The 24,054-nt window shown below is 41.3% G+C and overlaps 1 protein-coding gene across 1 annotated transcript in view; it reads left to right on the forward strand.

The window, feature by feature from the left end:
* The window catches only part of LOC309557968 (aldehyde oxidase-like), a 174,138-nt gene that overhangs the window by 117,647 nt on the left and 32,437 nt on the right, over positions 1-24,054 (forward strand). Inside the window, exons 20-26 of the mRNA XM_082260856.1 lie at positions 1,319-1,415; positions 5,330-5,454; positions 8,572-8,705; positions 10,722-10,809; positions 11,385-11,471; positions 12,762-12,953; positions 18,044-18,271. Coding sequence (XP_082116982.1) covers positions 1,319-1,415; positions 5,330-5,454; positions 8,572-8,705; positions 10,722-10,809; positions 11,385-11,471; positions 12,762-12,953; positions 18,044-18,271 — 951 coding nt within the window. The remainder of the gene's footprint in view (positions 1-1,318; positions 1,416-5,329; positions 5,455-8,571; positions 8,706-10,721; positions 10,810-11,384; positions 11,472-12,761; positions 12,954-18,043; positions 18,272-24,054) is intronic.

Genomic DNA, 24,054 nt, shown 5'->3' on the forward strand with positions numbered 1-24,054 from the left:
GAGCATCACTGAAGAACAAGGAACACACCAGGCAGGTCCGAGATATTGTTGTGGAGAAGTTTAAAGCTGGATTTGGATACATAAAGATTTCCCAAGCTTTAAACATCCCAAGGAGCACTGTGCAAGCGATAATATTGAAATGGAAGGAGTATCAGACCACTGCAAAATCTACGAAGACCTGGCCGTCCCTCTAAACTTTCAGCTCATACAAGGAGAAGACTGATCAGAGATGCAGCCAAGATCACTCTGGATGACTTGCAGAGATCTACAGCTGAGGTGGGAGACTCTGTCCATAGGACAACAATCAGTCGTATACTGCACAAATCTGGCCTTTATGGAAGAGTGGCAAGAAGAAAGCCATTTCTTAAAGATATCCATAAAAACTGTCGTTTAAAGTTTGCCACAAGCCACTTGGGAGACACACCAAACATGTGGAAGAAGGTGCTCTGGTCAGATGAAACCAAAACGGAACTTTTTGGAAACAATACAAAACGTTATGTTTGGCGTAAAAGCAACACAGCTCATCACCCTGAACACACCATCCCCACTGTCAAACATGGTGGTGGCAGCATCATGGTTTGGGCCTGCTTCTCTTCAGCAGGGACAGGGAAGATGGTTAAAATTGATGGGAAGATGGATGGAGCCAAATATAGGACCATTCTGGAAGAAAACCTGATGGAGTCTGCAAAAGACCTGAGACTGGGACGGAGATTTGTCTTCCAACAAGACAATGATCCAAAACACAAATTTTCACAAATAGTTCACAAATAAACATATCCAGGTGTTAGAATGGCCAAGTCAAAGTCCAGAGCTGAATCCAATCGAGAATCTGTGGAAAGAACTGAAAACTGCTGTTCACAAACGCTCTCCATCCAACCTCACTGAGCTCGAGCGGTTTTGCATGGAGGAATGGGCAAAAATTTCAGTCTCTCGATGTGCAAAACTGATAGAGACATACCCCAAGCGACTTACAGTTGTAATCGCAGCAAAAGGTGGCGCTACAAAGTATTAACTTAATGGGGGCTGAATAATTTTGCACGCCCAATTTTTCAGTTTTTTATTTGTTAAAAAAGTTTGAAATATCCAATAAATTTCGTTCCACTTCATGATTGTGTCCCACTTGTTGTTGATTCTTCACAAAAAATTACAGTTTTATATCTTTATGTTTGAAGCCTGAAATGTGGCAAAAGTTCAAAAGTTGAAAAGTTCAAGGGGGCTGAATACTTTCGCAAGGCACTGTACATCTCATGACTTTTATTACAGGATAGTTTAGTTTTTGCATGAATAGCAATAACTGTTTTTTTTTTTTTCATTTCAGGAGGCCATCAATCACAACTCATTTTACATGCCACAAAGACAGATAGAGGTGGGAAATCTAGAAGAGGCATTTCAGACAGCCGATCAGGTGCATGAAGGTAGATGACGTCTTGCTTCAACCATTCCTCAAATACTTCATGACTCATATGTCAGAATTCTGCTATACTGAGCACGATACCTGCTACAATGCTGTGTCTGTCACGTTATCTAGTTATATGGGATTTTTGCTTTAAAGTGTAAACCCAAAATCTATTTTTCAGTATGTTTGGCATCATGACTCACTGCATACAGTTTTCTTAAGGTAATAAGTGTGAATCTATTGCAAAGTTTTTTACCTTGAGATCCTGCCGGTAACTACAGTTACTGTTACAGGCTGAGAACGTTAGTCTGTTGTCTTGCAATTAGCAGCAACAGTGTCAGCCTGCTGCTCACACTCCTTCAGTTGGCCATTGGGATGCCTGTCAGGTCTATCAGATAGGCACCCCCCAACAAAAAAATAAAAAGCACACAACAGGTTGACAACGCTGCTGCAAATTATAAGGACATGGCTTTGTGTTGTAAGTTTGGAACAGGTATGGCTGTTACTGGCAGGATCTTCAGGTAAGAAACTTTGCAATAGACTTGCAAAAACAACAAATATTACGCTAAGAAAATGGTGGGTGAGGAGGATGTGGTTGTGGTGGATGGGTCAGGGGATGGGACATTCATGAAAGCTGTCCCCAGCCCCGTTCACACCACAACCCCATTTTACAGCACAGTCTTACCTTTATATCAGTGTTCACAGTTCCCCTTCACATCACAGCCCCCCTTTACATTACAGTGCCCCTTTACATTAATGTCATAGGGGCTGCTCTGTAAAAGGGGGGCTGTGATGTGAAGGGGACTGTGATATAAAGGGGACTGCACTGTAATGATTACAGGTCCCTTTTATATTACAGTACTCCTAGGAATCACAGTCTCCTTCATCACAGTGCCCCTAAAGTCTAACCCAACCACCCCACCTCCCTCATTTTTCTCTTTAACATCAAACTGACCATTCCAATCTCTGCCTCCTCTGCACAGGACTCCTACCTTTGGCAGGGCAGAGGCTGTTATCCGTCTGTGTGTCCTCTCCCAGCTCCTCCACCTGCCCGGCTGACGATGTCACTGCAGTCTGTGATAGCCCTGTGCGGACTGCAGTCGCCGCTCACCTCCTGCTGTGCGGCCCGGTCATCGACAGGCCACAGACCATCATCGATCTGTGGCCCAAGGTTGGGGACCACTGTACTAGTCCATCTAACAGTACCTTCTCCACACAATGCTGCCCTTCAAGGGTGTCTCTCTGTTGCTTCTCCATAAAAAGAAGAGCTACCCCAAGACAAGAAATGTGTTACTGGCTGGATTACCTAATGAAAGCAAATAATGAAAAAAGCCAGGAAACAAATGCAGACACCACATTCAAGGATTTGGGGGGGTTTAGACAAGCTTTAAAGCCAAAAATACTGAAAGATAGGTTTCAGGTTCTCATACAATCAAGATTGTGTACACATGAGGTGAAGATTAACAGAAAATACATTCATACAAATTTACACTAATGAATATCCTGCTAGAGTATTTCCACAGCCTGATAGTTCTAACTGTGAGAGTATCAAAATAATCTCCCAATAGAATAGAGACATTTAAAGTTTAACTAAAGGCAAAACTTTTCAGTTTTGTATAGGATGGAGAAGGATTAGAACCCTTGCCAGTTTTTCATTGCTGCCTGTGCCATCGTTAAGATTCACCTTCTCTATTTGTCCTGTTTACTATCTCATTGAAAGTGAAAGGAAAAGAAAATCCCAAATTTTGGGTTGTCCCCAAAAAATTTATAGAGAGGAAATCTTCCAATGGGGACACTTGTTCTGGTGACCTGGGGGGCCTCAAGGAATTCCCTTAATTTACAGGGATTTCCTCCCACTTCCTGTTTGGCTATGGCACAGGAAGTAAAGGGAAATCTTTGCAATGGGACACAGAAGGTGAAAAAGCAGGGCTTTTTTTTCTGCTGGAACGTGTCGGAAATGCTCCAATCCAATAGAGGAAGTTTTCTATACCATTCACTTCCTCCACTGGCTTCTGTATGCTAGCGCTGGCATTCAGGACATATGTGCCCCACATGTGATTGATGTGTGCCCTGGAACTGGGTCCAGATGTCGCATTAATGGGGGAAATCCAGAGGCAGCTATCTCTGCCTGATGCCTGTCAGATAAGTGTAGCATGGAGATGAGTGAAGCTCACTGAAACTCCTCCTCGGTTCTGTGCTACATTGATCTGACAGGCGGAGCCACACAGAGGAAACTGCACAGTAGGCTAAGGAGAAAAAAAAAAGCCTGATGTGCCTAATAGACCGGAGTCTGCTGCACTGGTCTAATACCAATGAAGGTAAGAGAGCTGCAGAGGGAAATGGGAGGACGTGCTGGTTGTGTGCAGAGAGAGTAGAGACTCCTGTGAAGTTGTGGATGCTCTGCAGAAGTCGGAGCTGGGGGGATGGGGGGTTAGATTGTGCAAAGTGAGATCTGTTGGCAGGGGGATTTGTGCAAGGTTAAGAGAGCTGGGGGGAGGGGGGGGGGGGCTTGGGATTGCAGAGGTGAAAGATAAAGGGATTTGGGGGTTTGGAGCTGTGGATTGGGGTGAGCGGTAGATAGGGGTGCAGAAGTGAAAAGTGGAGGGGGAAAGATAAACTGTGGGTTGGGGTGGAGAGGTGACTGTGGACTGGGAGTGTAAACTGTGTGGATGGAGGGGGGGGGGGGTGTGTGCAGAAGTGACATGTTGACAGAGGGTAGAAGTGAAGTTGTGGATGGGGGACTGCTGTGGAATGTGGGGGGATGAGATGGTGAGCTATGTATGGGGGGGAGAGGGTGAACTGTGGATGAGAGTAGAGAAGGTGACCTGTGGACGGGCAGGTGAGCTGTGGACAGGGGGGGGAGGGTGAGCTGTGGAGGAGAGTAAAGAGGGTGACCTGTGGATGGGGAGGTGAGCTGTGAACAGGGGGAGAGAAGGTGGGCTGTGGATGTGTAGGGAGAGGGTAAGCTGTGGATGAGAGTGGGAAGGTGACCTGTGGATGGAAAGGTGACCTGTGGACTGGGAGGTGCGCTGTGGACATGGGGGGGAGGGTAAGCTGTGGATGAGAGTAGAGAAGGTGACCTGTGGACGGCGAGGTGAGCTGTGAACAGGGGGAGAGAAGGTGGGCTGTGGATGGGGGGAGGTGAGCTGTGGATGGGGGGAGAGGGTGAGCTGTGGATGAGAGTGGGAAGGTGACCTGTGGATGGAAAGGTGACCTGTGGACTGGGAGGTGAGCTGTGGACAGGGGGGAGAGGGTAAGTTGTGGACGAGAGTAGAGAAGGTGACCTGTGGACGGGGAGGTGAGCTGTGAACAGGGGGAGAGAAGGTGGGCTGTGGATGGGGGGAGAGGGTAGGCTGTGGACGAGAGTGGGAAGGTGACCTGTGGACTGGGAGGTGAGCTGTGGACAGGGGGGAGAGGGTAAGCTGTGGACGAGAGTAGAGAAGGTGACCTGTGGACGGGGAGGTGAGCTGTGAACAGGGGGAGAGAAGGTGGGCTGTGGATGGGGGGAGAAGGTGAGCCTTGAATACACCCATTATTTGTAAACACTTTATTTCTCTTTCCCAAGGAATTGTGGGGTTGGAGATGGGAATAGGGGCAGCGTTGGGGGAGAGAGGGGGTGGGGTTGGGCATGGAGGGTTGACTGGAGTGGGTTCCTGCACCTATTCTCTGAAAATATAATCCCTGTGAAAAAGAATCTGACAGGGGTTATAACCCTCCCTTGCTCTATCCAAAATTAAAAAAAAAAAAGTTTTGCCTATAGTTCTACTTTAATAACTATTTGCTTCTGCAGACTATGTAGGCAGCAAAAGACAATGTTTTTTACAGGTGGCTGGAGGGAACTATAGATTTCTTACCATCCTTCTAGTGTCTCTCCACCATGAAGAAAAAAGTGATTTCACATATACTATATGTACATTTGTGTGTCCATTGCAGGTGAAATACACATTAGTGGGCAGGAACATTTCTACATGGAAACACAAAGCATCCGGGTGGTACCCAAGGGAGAAGATAGAGAGATGGATGTCTACCTGGCAAGTCAGGACCCAACAACTACACAGGTAAGATAAAGAATAATCTTTTGATACCATGAATCATGAATTGCATGTAGCAGTATTGGTTCTGTGAGGAGTGTGTTTTTGAGCACAGCCTGCAGTATGGTTCCTTACTTTTGGTCTTATGTATCAACATGTTATTACTAAGAATTGATTGAAGTTATTTCCCCACAGCTACCACTAAAACGCACACATTAATGGCAGCCCTGATGCTGATTGATGGCTTAGGAGGAAGTAACTTCAGTTGTTCATTAGCATACAGTATTGCATTAGACAAGGCATCTTCAAACTATGGCCCTCCAGTTGTTCGGGAACTGCAATTCCTATCATGCCTAGTCATGTCTGTGAATGTCGGAGTTTTACAATGCCTCATGGGATGTGTAGTTCCTCAACAGCTGGAGGGTTGTAGTTTGAGGATCCCTGCATTAGACTCTACGAAGTTGCAGTAAAGGCTGCCAGATCCCCAATCAGTGTTTGTCTTTATTAGTGTCATCCTAACAAAATATTCATTTATTTTAAGTAATAATATTTTTATGAACTACTTATTATTTTATATATTAAAACTCAAAACCACCTCTGAGTAATAAGTAAAGTGATTCTGACATCTAATAACACCATACAGGACACACTAATGCTTCTCTTTCCATACAAGTCTATAGGGATGCAAAAGTAGCTTGAAGCAGGTAAAATGCAAATCCTTAGGAGGTAATCTGTAGCTCAAATGTACCTGAAATTAAATCTGAATGATCTCAGAAGCATATCAAACTAATACCAAGAGCACATTGCATTTTTAGATGCCCATTAACACAGGCCCTAAGGGAAGAAAAGCATTTGATCTTGTACAGGCTTCTTCCAGAGCCTGTGGGCTCTGAGATTTCTGTTTCAGAGGGCCTACCTCAACCTCCTGGCTGTTAGTGGCAGGGTAACAGAGGAAAATATATTGGAGTTTGTTGACACTTTAAATTCAATGGGATTCCTGGTAATCTGTGAGCATAGGATTGCCGTGAGATGATGTAATTAACAGTACATGATGATGCAGCTTCTAGACCTTCAAAGAGAAGTAAAATAATTAAAAACATAAACATTTCTACTCACCTAGGTGGATGCAGCATTGGTCCGTTTTTTTTTTTGTGTTTTTATGCACGATTTGCCACATTTTTATACTGCGTTTTTGAGCTTTGGCGTTTTGTTTTTTCAGCCAATAGGGAAAACTATCAACTGTTGCATCAATTGTTGCTTGGCATTTCAACTTTTTTAGCTTTTCCATTAGCTTTTATTTATTTTTTATTATTACTATTCATTTATTGTTTTTTTTTTCCGTTAGGGTAAGGGGTTAGAGTTAAGGTTAGGTTAGGATTAGGAGTTGGGGTTAGGGTTAGGATTAGGGTTATATATTATTTATTATTATTTTTGTTAGGGTGTTAATACTACTACTACTACTAATAATAATAAAAAATGAATAAATAAATGTAAAATAAATACAAAAATAAATAAAATATCCATAATTAATGATAAAAACATTCAATAAATGAGTACTAAGTAATAAATAATTACTTCTAACTCTTAAAAAAATAAAATAAAATAATATTAAATAGCTAAACACCCTAACCCTTACACAAAATAAATAAATAAATTATTATTATAATAGTAATAATAATTTTTTTGGTGTTTATGTATTATTATTTATTATTAATATTAATAATAATAACAATATTGATTTATTTATACTTTTTTTAAGGTTAGGGGTTAATTATTATTACATACTATTCATTTATTTTTATTTATTTATGTTTTTGTTATTTCTGTATTTTGTTTATATTTATTTATTTATATATTATTATTTAATTTTTTACATTTTCTTCATTTTGAGTAGAAAATCCAGCAAATACGTGTGACAAAATGCACAAATGTATACAAAAACTCGCAAATTATTTTTTCTTCTTCAGTCTTTTGGAGCTTTGAGCTTCAAGCTACAAAACACTGAGGTGTGAATGGAGCTTTAGACTGAGAACCGAGCATGACCACTGATCACTCAGCTTTCAGATTTCAGTTAGCAGAGAGCTGGTGACTGTCAGTCACTGGTTCTCTGCTCTGCCCCTCCAGTGCTCACTGGGGCACCTGGCTGTGGAGGGGGAGCAAGTGGCTGGATAAGGCTCTCAGTGGCACGCTGAGAGGCTGAGCCAACTTTCCCTCAGGCATTTGAGTGGATCTTAACAATAAAGTCCGGATCTCTCCCATGCCTGGTCCCACTTAGTGACGCCAGCCGACAGCAGGCTTTAGCCCGGGTCACAAGAGTGCAGAATGAAGTGCGACCCATAGGAGAAGTGGGGCCAAAAGATCTTGAGCCCTACTTCTCCTTTAGGTCACAGAACACTTTCCTGGTGCCTTTATGGCAGCATATTACCACATGTATCCTGCCATTGATAGGCACGAGGAAAGGGAAATTACAGTAAGTATGATACAATTTTCTCTAAAACAATGAGATCACATAAATGCATCTCCCTTGAAATGAGGTCAATGTTTTTCTAGAACACCAGGCTACCAGCAACACAGCATTTCTCAGCAACAGGGACCTGTCGCATAAAAAAAAGTGAAAACAAATGTATTTTTAATAGGGTAGATATGAAGTGAGTATTTCACCTTATTATTTGCAGGCAGCAATAGTAGCTCTATGCAAGTTTTATCCTCTGTAAAGTCTCTTCCTTTAAGGTTGCTCCTGTGCTAAAAATAGATTTTGATAACAGAATAAGAAAGGTACACCCACTCCCACTCTGCTAGCAAAGATGGCAATTAGGGAGTTAACCCAGTCTATCAAAATGTTAAATACTAGAGATTTCTTTTTAGATTGTCTAGCATTTTTTTCAGAAATTGAGTCATAAATGTATCCTGTAAGAAAGGTTTATTAAAATAAAAATATTATTCAAAAATGTAACCTCATTTACTGTAAACCAGAAAATAGAATTGGTAGAAAATACCAATAAAAAATTAGCTTATTTCTATTGCTTATGCAATGGTATCTGGATATTAGCTTGGGCTTGTAAGGATGCAATTTTAATGTGATAGATGCCTAGACTTGATCTGAAATTAAACTAAAAATATTGGAAATTAAATTTTTTTCTTTAGGGACTTGTAGCTGCAGTTCTCAAGGTACCTTCGAATCGTGTTGTATGTCATGTAAAACGAGTTGGAGGAGCTTTCGGTGGAAAAGCAACAAAAACAGGTTATCTTGCAGCAATCACTGCAGTTGCTGCCAACAAGTAAGTTACACTCCATACAGTGACCTGTGTGTATATGGGCAGCCACAAACCTTAGCTTGAAGTCTACAATACAATCGTGAAAAGAGAACTGCAAACAAATTACAATATTCAATAATATATATATATATATATATATATGTATATATATATATGTATATATATATATATATATACACACACACTCTAATTGCCTGTGCAGGGCTTGTTTGCAGGGAACCTGAGATTTGCCCATGTTATAATAATCTCCCTCCTGCTTATTTGCCTCTGGGAATGAAGAGAAATAGCTGGTTAGTCTGAGTTTTAAGAGCATGTTGCTCACTTACTATCCCCTGATGTGACAGTGCTGGTTGACTAGTGGCCGCTCAGACACCCAGTGCTGTCCCATGGAGGTAGAATGAGAGTCTTCAGCCATAGTCAAGCATCAAGTCACAATTCAGAACCTCCACAAGGCCTAAGCTGACCTTAGATGGATCGAAATGTGACCAATTCAGCAGGGACAGGCCAAAGTTTGATCCATTTATGGCTGTTCCCCTTCAACAGAAATTGATATAACGATTGACTCCTCTCAAACAGGACTGTTGGTAAATTTTCATTCGATTAGTGCCTGCAGCCAATTGGCTGCAGTGCTGATCAGTATATTCTGGTTGTCCCCGCTGTCAGAATATATTAGCGCAGAAGGGAGGATTCCTCCATCCACCAGTTACACCCTCATTACTAGGTGAGGTAAATTTATTTGACTCCTCTGTAGACAGAGGAGCAAGGGTTAATTTGTTTTTAAATGTGCAGTGCTGCAAGGACTATGACTCTGTTACTTCCTTCTGTTTCCTCAAACTCTGTGGATAGTTATAGACTCTACTGGGTAGAGGGGCAGAGACTGCAGCCTGAATATTTATGGAGTTCCCACCAATCCCTGAGGAGGCAGAGCTCAGTGGGGGGGGGGGGGGGGCACAACCCATGATTACTCAGAGCCCTGGCAGTCTGGGAGCAGAGTCCAAGGTCCAGTCATCTGGAGGGGACCCCGATGTTGGGGGGAGGGGATGTAGGATGTTTTTTGTCACTTCTGGTTTCAGAGTTGTCATTCCCTGGTCACTGTGTTTGAGGAAGAAGCTAATTAAGTATGACCTATTACAAGACAAAGAATGCTCCCAGGGCTTTTAGGCAGCAAAAAAGATTTAAAAAATACATTAATATGTAGAAAAAATGTTTCATTGATACAAAAATATTTAAAATTCAACACAACTTAGTTAAAACATGAGCTCTGGTATGCATAACCTCTACAGCAAGAGATGTCCTTGTTATACTGGCAGATAGCAATTTGTACATAGAAATTATCAACTTAGTGTTACTGCCCAATGGACCTAAGTATGACCTGTGCTTGATTAGCTTCCAATAGGCCCTAACATCCCCTTAAAAGAACCTTTCACTTCCATTATGCTATCACATAGATGGCTAACTAGAATCTTCGTCAACACCTTTGGATATTTTAATATACTTTTTTTTTATCTGTTAAAAAATCTCTTTTATTCGTAAAAAGGCTACATAAAACACTAGTTTTATCGCTCACTGTTCTCTAGGTTGTACAAATACTTAACTTCTCTCCAAAGGTGATCACCTCATGCCAACTATCCTTTATTGACCATAACAATTTTTAAATAAAGTTGAAAATGTTTAGTACTCACTGAGTAAGTTAAGGTAAATCTTCCTAATGAGTACACAAACAGTAAAAATAGTTGAGATTCTAGACCTCCCCCCACTTTACTATTTTGCCCACTCTACTTTTATCTCTGCCACCTACCCCACTAGCAAAATCTTCCCTACATACAGCAAAAAACAAAAACTTGACAAAAATTTTGGATGAAGTTACATTTTAAAAAAAAGTATAAAAGTTTGTGTTCAATTGTAGGGATTTGTAAATGTAATCAAAAGCTTACACTGACCTAGGGTTACTTTCTGATTATGGCTGGGATTCTGCATCATGAAATGATTTTCAATTGTTTCTTGCAATGGCTATTTTAGGACAAAGCGTGCTGTGCGCTGTGTTCTGGAGCGAGGGGATGACATGTTAATAACTGGAGGACGCCATCCATACCTTGGAAAATATAAAGTAAGTAAATACAGTAGAAATTTGTCAAAAAACATTTGGTGGAACTCTGAAGTCAGCACTCCCGATACATGTATAAAATAACCGTAAGTTTATTCATCACATTCTTTAAAAATGTGAACTGTATTCCATCTTGTTCATATTAAATACTTTGAACATTGTCATCTTACATGACATATATTTAAGCCTGGTACACACAGTCCGAATGTCAGGTGGCATCGGTCGGTTCAATAGAAATCGGCACACATTCGGCCCATGTGTACTGCAGTTGGTCTGATAGAAGCCACCGTTCTGCCAGCTTCTGACGAAAGGGGCATGACCAAAAAATCAGCTCCCGATTAGCGCTCTCAACTAAATGAAAGTTGAACGAAAAAAAAAAAAACTAGTAGTGTGTACGAGGCTTTAGTCTGGTTGAAAAAAAGACACAAGTCTATCCAGTTTCACCAATAACACACCCATAGGATTATCCCATGCTTATTGTTTATATACTGTAATTACAATGGCAAAAGTGTGGAAAAGTATAAGGACAATATATCGTTTACCGCCATGAGCAATTGTTGGTATCTTTTCTCATTCAGGTTGGGTTCATGAATGATGGTCGGGTCACTGCTGCAGATGTGTCCTATTACAATAATGCTGGATCTACATCTGATGACTCAGTCCTGGTAAGTTATTTTACTTACTTGGCATTCCTCCTGTCTCATTTAAAGTCCTTAAAGTAGAAATTTGTGTAAAACTATTTCATTTTGGATACAGCAAGGGAGGGTTAAACAATTGTCAGATTTTTTCCGTCGTCTGTGTCCCATTTTGAAGATTTCCCTTCACTTTCTTGTTCCATAGCCAAACAGGAAATGAGAGCAATAAAAGAGAAGGGAATCATGAAGGCCAGGGAACACACCAGACAGGTCAGGGATAAAGTGGAGAAGTTTAAAGCAGGGTTAGGTTATAAAAAAAATATCCCAAGCTTTGAACATCTCACAAGAGCACTGTTCAATCCACCATCTGAAAATGGAAAGAATAAGGCACAACTGCACACCTGCCAAGACATGGTCGTCCAACCAAACTAACAGCCTGGGCAAGGAGAGCACTAATTAGAGAATCAGACAAGAGGCCCATGGTAACTCTGGAGGAGCTGCAGAGATCCACAGCTCAGGTGGGAGAATCCGTCCACAGGACAACTAGTCGTGTGGCGGAAAACTAACACTGTACATCATCCTGAGCACATCATCCCTACCGTAAAACATAGAGGTGGCAGCATCATGTTTTGGGGATGCTTTTTTCAGCAGGGATAGGGAAGCTGGTCAGAGTTGATGGGAAGATGGATTGAGCCAAATACAGGGCAATCTTAGAAGAAAACCTGTTACTTGAGACTGGGGCGGAAGATCACATTACAGCAGGACAATGACCCAAAACATACAGCCAGAGCTACAATGGAATGGCTTAGATCAAAGCATATTTATGTGTTAGATTGGCCCAGTCAAAGTCCAGACCTAAATCCAGTTGAGAATCTTTGGCAAGACTTGAAAATTGCTGTTCACAGACGCTCTCCATCTGACAGAGCTTCAGCTATGGGCAAAAATGTCACTCTCTAGATGTGCAACGCTGGTAGAGACATACCCAAAAAGACTTTCAGCAGTAATTGCAGCGAAAGGTGGTTCTACAAAGTATTGACTCAGGGAAGGCTGAATACAAATGCACGCCACGCTTTTCAGGTATTCACTTGTAAACATTTTTGAAAACCATTTATCATTTTCCTTTCACTTCACAATTATGTGCCACTTTGTGTTTGTCTATCACATAAAATCCCAATAAAATATATTTACATTTTTGGTTGTAACATGACACAATGTGAAAAATTTCAAGGGGTATGAATACTTTTTCATGGCACTGTATCTATATGAACATGTGGATTTAATATTTAACTGTTCGGTTCTTACACAAAATAATTTTTTTAGGTAGTTGAAGTTGGTCTAATGAACATGGACAGTGGTTACAAAATACCTAATCTGAGATGTAAAGGAACTGCCTGCAAGACTAATCTGCCATCAAACACTGCTTTCCGCGGATTTGGATACCCACAGGCTGGATTAGTAACTGAAACATGGATGAGTGAAATTGCTATTAAGACTGGCCTTCCAGCAGAGAAGGTGAGTGAAACTGAAATTAAGAAAGTTGGCTGACATTCTGTCATACAAATTTGGACAAATTTGGAAGTGTGGGATGTGTTAGCTTCATGTGGTTCCACTTTAGGACATGCAAATTGCCTATTTCTTGCAAATACAGTTTATATCCTTTTTCAAATATAGCTTTAAAAGAACACACGAGGGGAGCTCACATGAAGACTCCTTCCTCTTTAGAGGAAACCCTTTTTTTATATTGTCTGTTCTGTATATTACATGTATTCTCAGATGATCTGTAGAATTCATTTTTAATCAAACCAAAATTTAAAGGAGAAGATTAGCCAAAGATATTTTGACTATACTTCTCCTATGGATCACAAGAGTGCAGGTTTTTTTCAGCTGGCGTCACAGAGCCAATCCAGGCTCTGAAAAGACCCTGACCATATGGTCGGGATCCGCCCAGAAGCCTGGACCGACAGCTGTCTGAGCCTCTCAGAGAGCCACTGAAAGCCTGAGCCAGACCCTCCCACCCCCTCCCAAACCCAGCGCTCCAATAAGCACTGAAGGGGTAGAGCAGCGAGCCGGTGACTAACAGTCTCCGACTCTCTACTCACAAAATGCTGAGAACTGTAGGTGTATAGAAGGATCAGTGGGTGTATAGGGTGGATAGGTAGGTGTATATAGGGGTCAGTGGGTGTATAGGGTGGGTAGGTAAGTGTATATAGGGGTCAGTGGGTGCATAGGGTGGGTAGGTAGGTGTATATAGGGGTTAGTGGGTGTATAGGGTGGGTGGGTAGGTAGGTGTATATAGGGGTCAGTGGGTGTATAGGGTGGGTAGGTAGGTGTATATAGGGGTCAGTGGGTGTATAGGGTGTGTAGGTAAGTGAATATAGGGGTCAGTGGGTGTATAGGGTGGGTAGGGAGGTGTATATAGGGGTTAGTGGGTGTATAGGGTGGGTGGGTAGGTAGGTGTATATAGGGGTCAGTGGGTGTATAGGGTGGGTAGGTAGGTGTATATAGGGGTTAGTGGGTGTATAGGGTGGGTAGGTAGGTGTATATAGGGGTCAGTGGGTGTATAGGGTAGGTAGGTGTATATAGGAGTCAGTGGGTGTATAGGGTGAGTAGGTAGGTGTATAGAAGGGTCAGTGGGTGTATAGGGTGGATAGGTAGGTGTATATAGGGGTCAGTGGGTGTAATGGGTGGGTAGGTAGGTGTATATAGGGGTCAGTGGGTGTATAGGGTGGGTAGGTAGGTGTATATAGGGGTCAGTGGGTGTACAGGGTGGGTATGTAGGTGTATATAGGGGTTAGTGGGTGTATAGGGTGGGTAGGTAGGTGTATATAGGGGTCAGTGGGTGTATAGGGTAGGTAGGTGTATATAGGGGTCAGTGGGTGTATAGGGTTAGTAGGTAGGTGTATAGAAGGGTCAGTGGGTGTATAGGGTGGATAGGTAGGTGTATATAGGGGTCAGTGGGTGTAATGGGTGGGTAGGTAGGTGTATATAGGGGTCAGTGGGTGTATAGGGTGGGTAGGTAGGTGTATATAGGGGTCAGTGGGTGTATAGGGTGGGTAGGTAGATGTATATAGGGGTCAATGGGTGTATAGGGTGGGTAGGTAGGTATATAAGGTGGGTAGGTAGATGTATATGGGGGGGGTTGGTGGATGTACAGGTACAGTGCAGGGCTCTCACCGCTCTCACGGTTCCCCTCGGCCGGTCCGCTCTCACTCTAGGGGAGTGAGGAGGAATTACACTACTGCCATCTAGTGGCGGTAGATGTAATTCCGGTAACGCCGCTTAAGTAATGGGAACAGCGGTACCGCGGGGGAAAAGTAATCAATTCGATTACTAGTTACCCGCAAAAGTAACGGCGTTAAGTAACGCCGTTTACTTTAACGCCGTTATTCCCATCACTGATCCTGTTCTCTTTGTATTGCTTCCTTTGTGTAAAATACCTGGTGTTCCTGACAGTCCCTTTGATTTTCTATTAAAGCTGACCACACTGGGCATAAGAGCACAGCATATTCAGCTTTCTGGCTCTCTTGGGAGCTAATCCAATGATCAGATTTGTGCTGACACCCTGCCCTCCAAGCAGTTATGCGTTGGGAAAAACAGTGTGCTGCTGCTTCTCTTCCCCCAGCTATCTAAGATTCTAATGCAGCAGAGAACAGAGGGTATGTGGTCACTTAATCACATATAAAAAGGGGGGGGGGATTTATAATAGTTTTTTATATGTATACACAATTGTTTTGCTTTTCATTTCTATTTTAAACTGAATGGGTTGTTTTACAAAGTGAGAGATCACATATACTTTAAGAGCCGGTTCACACTGGGGCGACTTGTCAGGCGACCTGGTCGCCTGACAAGTCGCCGCGGGTCGCCTGCCATAGATTAGCACAGGACCCGTTCTAATAGGAGCGACACAAGTCGCTCCGACTTAGAAAAAGGGTCCTGAGCTACTTTGGGGCGACCTGGAGCGACCTGCATTGACTTCAATGATATGAAGTCCGTGCATGCCGCTCCGAGGTCGCGGTGCGAGCTGCGCACCGCGACTTCACAGGTCGCCCGGCAAAGTCGGGTTGCGCCTGTGTGAACCGGCTCTAAATGTACTGGCAGATTTAGATACATTAACCACTTAACCCCCTGATGACCAGGCCATTTTTTGAGATACGGCACTGCGTTACTTTAACTGACAATTGCGCGGCCGCGTGACACTGTACCCAAATAAAATTGATGTCCTTTTTTCCCACAAATAGAGCTTTCTTTTGGTGGTATTTGATAACCCTTTGCGATTTTTATTTTTTGCACTATAAACAAAAAAAGAGCGACAATTCTGAAAAAAAAAAAAAAAACAATATTTATTACTTGCTGCTAAAAAACATTCCCAATAAAAAAAGTTAAAATCAAATGTTTTAATAATTGTAGGCTAATATGTAGTCTGCTGCATATTTTTGGTAAAAAAAATCCCAATAAGTGTATATTGATTGATTTGTGCAAAAGTTATTGTGTCTACAAACTAGGGGAAATATTTATGTAATTTTATTTGTTTTATTTTTTTACTAGTAATGGCGGAGATCAGCGATTTTTAGCGGGACTGTGACATTGCGGCGGACAGATCGGACACCTAACTGACATTTTTGACACTTTTGGGGGACCAGTGACATTACTACAGTAATCAGTGCTAAGAATATGCACTGTTACTGTACTAATGATAATGGCAGGGAAGGAATTAACACCAGGGGCGATCAAAGGGTAAATGTGTCCCTAGGGGGTGCTTTCTAACTGTGTGGAGGATTGGCTTGCTGAGTGAACACAGAGATCTGTGTTCCTAAATAGGAGGAACACAGAATCCCTGTGTTCATTACTGACAGAACAGCGGTCTGCCATGTTTACAACAGCTGACCACCATTCTGTCTCCACGGGGAGCGATCTTTAAAAGCAGTTACAGCACAGTTGTGTTCCTTTAGGATAAAGGTTTTACATAAACAAATTTAGTGCTACTCATGAAGGAGCTGCTTGGTAATTTGTGTCCTCTGTTCTGCGCCTCTACTCAAAGAACAACCTTAGCTTCTCTGGCACACCTGGTTGAGTGAAAATTACTGCACACACCTATAGGAATAGTGTGGGTACCTTTTAACTTGCTTATAAATTAGTATCAGGAAATAGACACAAGACCTTTTAGTGGTAAATTAACTCAAAGGGGGGATTTACTAAAACTGGTGCACACAGAATCTGGTGCAGCTATGCATTGTAGCCAATTAGCTTCTAGGTTTTATTGTCAAAGCTTAACTGAACAAGCTGGAGTTAGAAGCTGATTGGTTACTATGCACAGTTGCACCAGAATATGTGTGCTGCAGTTTTAGTAAATCTTCCCCAATGTATTGCTGTTGGTTAGAGCAAATGGTGGTTTGAGCATAAATGAACATCCGGAGGTAGGTTCAGACAGTCTGCTAGGCCATATAATCACTATGCCAAAGTAACTTACAGTATATAATAGAGTAGAATAGAGTTTTGTACCACTAGACTGGAATTAACTCTTGAATCGCCAAAATCAGCAATAAAAAAAGTTAATGTAAGCATTAAATTAAATGTGAATAATCATACTATTACTAAAGTACACTCTTGGAGAATGGCTAGGATTTGGTGCAAAGTCCTGCCTCTTCAGCTGGCTAGCGTTGGGGCCCAATTGTACTATTGGTGCACTTAAGAATTTTCCTGGTCAAGCCTGCAGGCAGCAATGAGTCTATTAGATGGCTGCATGATCAGTTCCTAAAGGGCTCATTATCTCTAGCAGCAGATAGTAAATCCCCCCAGCAGCAGCTTACCAGTCCCAGTGATACTGCAACTCACCATCCGGTCACACACAACCACACAACGATCAGTCCACTCTCTGCTCTGCACCCAGCTGTCATCACCCCAGAACTCCGCAATCTGGATATCGCTCAAGTCATGAATATGCAGCAGTGATGGTGCGCACTGGACAGCAGTGTGCACTCTCCGATCACCCTCACGCAAAAGGAAGATGTGTCCTGTACAGCCACTGCTGCAGTCATTCTATTGAATTGTTCCTGCTCAGCAGCTCCCTCCTCTTGATGATATAAATAACGAATTCAGCACAGCAGACTGGCAGCCACAAAGAGAAGCTGTAGACAGTATTCCTGTCGATCTCCATTCCAACAGTGTTAAATGTTTTTTCTCAAACCTCTAACTGCTACATCAGCAGGACAGCATGTTCTGTTGGAAAAGAGCAGACTTATTGGCTGGATCACCAGATGAAAAAAATGAATAAAAGACTAAAAAAGAAAATGAATGCAGCCATCACATCTGAGATCAAATAAGTTGCATATTAATACCTATTTGGGTTTATTACCACGTTAAAATAGCTGCAGATATGTGTAGGTATGTCTATAAGCCTAGGGTTCATTACCAACATCAGTTTAGCTAGTATAAGATAATTGGTTTACTTTAATGTTCCTCAAGATATTGGACAACCTATTTTCTATTGCTTGAGATTTTCATAAATTCTGATAATACTTAGTCGATGGTTAAAAAGTGTTTTTTAATAACTGCTTTATTGCACTGTCATTTTATTTATCAAATAAGTTTAACTAATTTTTCAGGTTAGGGAGATCAATTTGCATAGAGGGATTGGCCAAACGCACCTGAAACAGGAAATAGATGCTAGAACCTTGATAATGTGCTGGAATGAGTGCATAGAGAAGTCTTCTTACCATAACAGACGACTGGCCATTGAGGAATTTAATAAGCAGAATTACTGGAAGAAGAAAGGACTGGCTATCATCCCCATGAAATTTCCCATTGGATCTGTTGCTAAATTTTTTGGACAGGTATGTTTATCTTTTATCATGTAATTTTCATATTTTAGTAAGTTAGTGTGTTTTTGCCAGTCGGTTGTTGACACAGCGATGTAACATGTCTATAGATAGGAAGGCCTAGGAAAAAAACAAACATTGGGGAAAAAAAGTTTTTTTCCTTTTCTTTTTTTTTTTTTAAAGTTGTTTTTTTTCCGTTAAAAAAAAAAAAAAAAAAATAGTGTGGAATCTGTTCTTTTACAATGCTAGAAAAAATATATATGACATGGTATTCAAACTATATAATATGAGACCCTAATGAAAGATTTCTGAGAATGTATGTAACGTTTTACATTATTGAAAGTTCTCTTAGCTGAAAACAAGCAAATCCTGGAATACAGTTTAGGTAACATTGTACTGTATTTCCTAATGCAGTTCTCAAACTAGAGAAATATACATTCCTGCCACTAGGGGGCACTGCAAGGGAAATGCTCCAGCTTAGTTTGCTTGTGGCAGAGGTGGGGGACTTGAGTCACATGACTTGACTTAAGTCACCAGTTTGAGGACTTGAGACTTGCTTGACTAAAATGAATAAAAGACTCGGCTTGACTTTGACTTGGTATTCATGACTTGAGACTTGACCTTGACTTGAGACATATGACTCGAAATTACTTTACTTTTTTTAAGTTATTAAATATTTACATTTTCTCAAGATGTGTTAAAGCAAAATTAACATGCCTGTTATGTTTCTGACACCACAGTCACTTAAAACACCTCAGTGTGTTCTGATTTTTAGGACACTGGCTGTTTAACAAATGGAAATACTTAACATGTTTTTAGTGACTGTGGTGTTGAAACATGACCGGACGAAGGATTTTGAGCTGTTTGGGCATTCAAAGTGTTTCTTTAAAATGCCAAGAAAAAAGCACTAAGCAGTTTTGTTAATGTTAAAAATAAAACAAAACCTTTCCTGACCACTGACTTTTAACTGATTTAAAGGTGAAAATTGGGGTAGATCAGTATTTTTGACTTGATTTGTGACTTGACCAAAATAAATGACTTGACTTGACTTGCTTGACTTCTAGCAGGGACTCGACTTGACTTGCTTGCTTTTCGCTACAGTAACTTGGGACTTACTTGAGACTTGCACATGTGTGACTTACTCACATGTCTGGCTTGTGGGCTCCATCTTGTACCTTCTACAGTTGGGTGATCATTTGGATATAGTAGATGATAGTTTCAGGCAAGAGGGTACATTTATCTGACAAATTAGTTTATCTTTTTTTTTTATTTTTTTTTTAATTTAAACGATTCCCTATTAATGTTCTCCGCCATTTTTGTCAGCAAATTGTTTTTTCTTTACCTCCTGTCAGTAAAAAGGTGACACCAACATCTAGAGTGTGGAAACATTTCCACAGTGCAATTTCTGCTGAGAGCAAAGCTGCAATTTACAAATATTGCTGTACGTTTAATAAACTGAGAAGTTTTCTCTCAGTTCACTTCTCGGCAGTTCTTAGAGAAAAATTATCTCCTATGGCACCCTGTTTAGGAGGCCAAGAACTTCACTTCTCACAGGGTGATCAGAGGAGAAGTTTTTCCTCTGAAAACGGCCGCCATCTGTGTATAACTGGGTGGACTGCCTGTAATCTCACGAGATATTGTGAGATTACAGTGCTGCCAAGTTTAAAAAGTGAAACCAAAGTTTAAAAGAACACTAATGACATGTTCTGACACATGAAAACTAATTGAATATCTATCTATACACACACATATACATATATACAGTATATATATATATATATGCACACACACACATATATATACATATAGTTACATAGTTAGTGAGGTTGAAAAAAGACATCAGTCCATCCAGTTCAACCTATGATGTGTGTGCGTGTTTGCTGTTAACCGTACATTGTATACCCCTGTATGTTGTGGTCTTTATGGTGCCCATCTAATAGTTTTTTGAAACTATCGATGCTTCCTGCTGATACCACTGCTTGTGGAAGAGAATTCCACATCCTTACTGCTCTTACAGTGAAGAACCCCCCTATGTATTTTAAGGTTAAACCCCCTTTCCTCTAGTTTTAGTGAGTGGCCTTGACTGTTAGCTCAAATCTTGTCAGGAGGCAATCACGATGATATTACAGCCCTTCAGTTGCTAACCCCCCTTTCTAGATAGTGAATTCACCCCCGTCCGGCCGGGAGTTATGACAACACATAGCACTCAAACGTAGTGCAGTCACAACTAATTTTATTGCACGTGAAGCTCATATTTAAGGCATGTTTTGAGCGGGAAAGACTGCTCCAAACCGGTTTATAATTCATCAGTCAATAGCACATATCAGACAGAATAGTACATAAAAGGGCCTTTGCTTTCGCCATGCATCTGTGTCAATATGAGGTGTTTTGTTGTAGTATCGGTCCGTCTTGTGTTCAGCTTGTCTGTGTCAATGTAAGCAATTGTCAATTGTTTATGGTGGTGTCAGTCTCTATGCAAAATGTCTTGTAATCTAAATGCTAAGCCTTAACTCGTTAAGTGTCTGAATGAATGAATGGAAAAGTGTTGAACATGTCAATGTCTTTTCATTTATATGCAAAATACAGCTGTCTGCTGTCCAAGGTTGTTATGAATAGGTGCTAGTCTGGCTTGTTAAATCTGTAATTGCAGGGGGCCACATTTCATCGTAGAATGAGCCCTAACCAATGTAATATGAAATATAATTTTTGTAAGGCACGTTGATACACTCTTTCACCATGTCTCTTATTGTATTCCCTTTCTCTGAATAGTTTTTTCCTTATGCTAGGGTCGCCAGTACAGTATTTTTACATTGATATCATATCCCCCCTGTATGTGTGTGTATATAGACACACACACATACATATATATATATATATATATATATATATATATATATATATATATATTAATATACATATACACACATATACATATATATATATACATGTATACATACAGTGTGTATATATATATATACACCACACACACACATATATATATATATATATATATATATATATATATATATATATATATATATACACACACACATACCAGTACATACAGTATATATATACACACACACCAGTACATACAGTATATATATATATATATATATATATATACAGTATCTCACAAAAGTGAGTACACCCCGCACATTTTTGTAAATATTTTATTATCACTTTTCATGCGACAACACTGAAGAAATGACACTTTGCTACAATGTAAGGTAGTGCGTGTACAGCTTGTATAACAGTGTAAATTTGCTGTCCCCTAAAAATAACTCAACACACAGCCATTAATATCTAAACCACTGCCAACAAAAGTGAGTACACCCCTAAGTGATAATGTCCAAATTGGGCCCAAAGTGTCAATATTTAAGTGCCACCATTATTTTCCAGGACTGCCTTAACCCTCTTGGGCATGAAGTTCACCAGAGCTTCACAGGTTGCCACTGGAGTCCCCTTCCACTCCTCAATGATATCCCAGAGCTGATGGATGTCATAGACCTTGCGCTCCTCCACCTTCCGTTTGAGGATGCCCCACAGATGCTCAATAGGGTTTCGCTCTGGAGACATGCTTGGCCAGTCCATAACCTTCAGCTTCTTTAGCAAGGCAGTTGTTTGTTTGGAGGTGTGTTTGGGGTCATTATCATGTTGGAATACTGCCCTGCGGCCCAGTCTCCGAAGGGAGGGGATCATGCTCTGTATGATCCCCTCCCTTGGGGATGCTTCAGTATGTCACAGTATATGTTGGCATTCATGGTTCCCTCAATGAACTGTAGCTCCTCAGTGCCAGCAGCACTCATGCAGCCCCAGACCATGACACTCCCACCACCATGCTTGACTGTAGGCAAGACACACTTGTCTTTGTACTCCTCACCTGGTTGCCTCCACACACGCTTGACACCATCTTAACCAAGTTTATCTTAGTCTCGTCCGACCACAGGACATGGTTCCAGTAATCCATGTCCTTTGTTTGTCTTCAGCAAACTGTTTGTGGGCTTTCTTGTGCATCATCTTTAGAAGAGACTTCCTTCTGAGACGACAGCCATGCAGACCAATTTGATGCAGTGTACGGCGTATGGTCTGAGCACTGACAGGCTGACCCCCCCTACCCCTTCAACCTCTGCAGCAATGCTGGCAGCACTCATATGTCTATTTCCCAAAGAAAACCTCTGGATATGATGCTGAGCACATGCACTCAACTTCTTTGGTTGACCATGGCGAGGCCTGTTCTGAGTGGAACCTGTCCTGTTAAACCACTGTATGATCTTGGCCACCCTGCTTCAGCTCAGTTTCAGGGTCTTGGCAATCTTCTCTAGCCTAGGCCATCTTTATGTAGAGCAACAATTCTTTCTTTCAGATCCTCAGAGAGTTATTTGCTATGAGGTGCCATGTTGACCTTCCAGTGACCAGTATGAGAGAGTGAGAGTGATAACACCAAATTTAACACACTTGCTCCCCATTCACACCTGAGACCTTGTAACACTAACGAGTCACATCATACCAGGGAGGGTAAATGGCTAATTGGGCCCAATTTAGATATTTTCACTTAGGGGTGCACTCACTTTTGTTGCCAGCGGTTTAGACATTTATGGCTGTGTGTTGAGATATTTTGAGGGGACAGCAAATTTACACTGTTATACAAGCTGTATAATCACTACATTACATTGTATCAAAGTGTAATATCTTCAGTGTTGTCACATGAAAAGATATAATAAAATATTTACAAAAATGTGAGGGGTGTACTCACTTTTGTGAGATACTGTATATACATACACCCACACACACACACATACATACAATATATACATATATATATTTTAATTTATATATATATATATATACAGTGGGTACGGAAAGTATTCAGACCCCCTTAAATTTTTCACTCTTTGTTATATTGCAGCCATTTGCTAAAATCATTTAAGTTAATTCTTCTTCCCCATGAATGTACACATAGCACCCCATACTGACAGAAAAACACAGAATTGTTGACATTGTTGCAGATTTATTAAAAAAGAAAAACTGAAATATCACATGGTCCTAAGTATTCAGACCCTTTGCTGTGACACTCATATATTTAACTCAGGTGCTTTCCATTTCTTCTGATCATCCTTGAGATGGTTCTACACCTTCATTTGAGTCCAGCTGTGTTTGATTATACTGATTGGACTTAATTAGGAAAGCCACACACCTGTCTATATAAGACCTTCCAGATCACAATGCATGTCAGAGCAAATGAGAATCATGAGGTCAAAGGAACTGCCTGAAGAGCTCAGAGACAGAATTGTGGCAAGGCACAGATCTGGCCAAGGTTACAAAAAGATTTCTGCTGCACTTAATGTTCCTAAGAGCACAGTGGCCTCCATAATCCTCAAATGGAAGACGTTTGGGACGACCAGAACCCTTCCTAGAGCTGGCCGTCCGGCCAAACTGAGCTATCGGGGGAGAATAGCCTTGGTGAGAGAGGTAAAGAAGAACCCAAAGATCACTGTGGCTGAGCTCCAGAGATGCAGTCAGGAGATGGGAGAAAGTTGTAGAAAGTCAACCATCACTGCAGCCCTCCACCAGTCGGGGCTTTATGGCAGAGTGGCCCGACGGAAGCCTCTCCTCAGTGTAAGACACATGAAAGCCCGCATGGAGTTTGCTAAAAAACACCTGAAGGACTCCAAGATGGTGAGAAATAAGATTCTCTGGTCTGATGAGACCAAAATAGAACTTTTTGGCCTTAATTCTAAGTGGTATGTGTGGAGAAAACCAGGCACTGCTCATCACCTGTCCAATACAGTCCCAAC

This window comes from Pelophylax lessonae, assembly GCF_965119305.1.
Source record: "Pelophylax lessonae genome assembly, chromosome: 6".
In the NCBI taxonomy this organism is placed as follows: domain Eukaryota; kingdom Metazoa; phylum Chordata; class Amphibia; order Anura; family Ranidae; genus Pelophylax; species Pelophylax lessonae.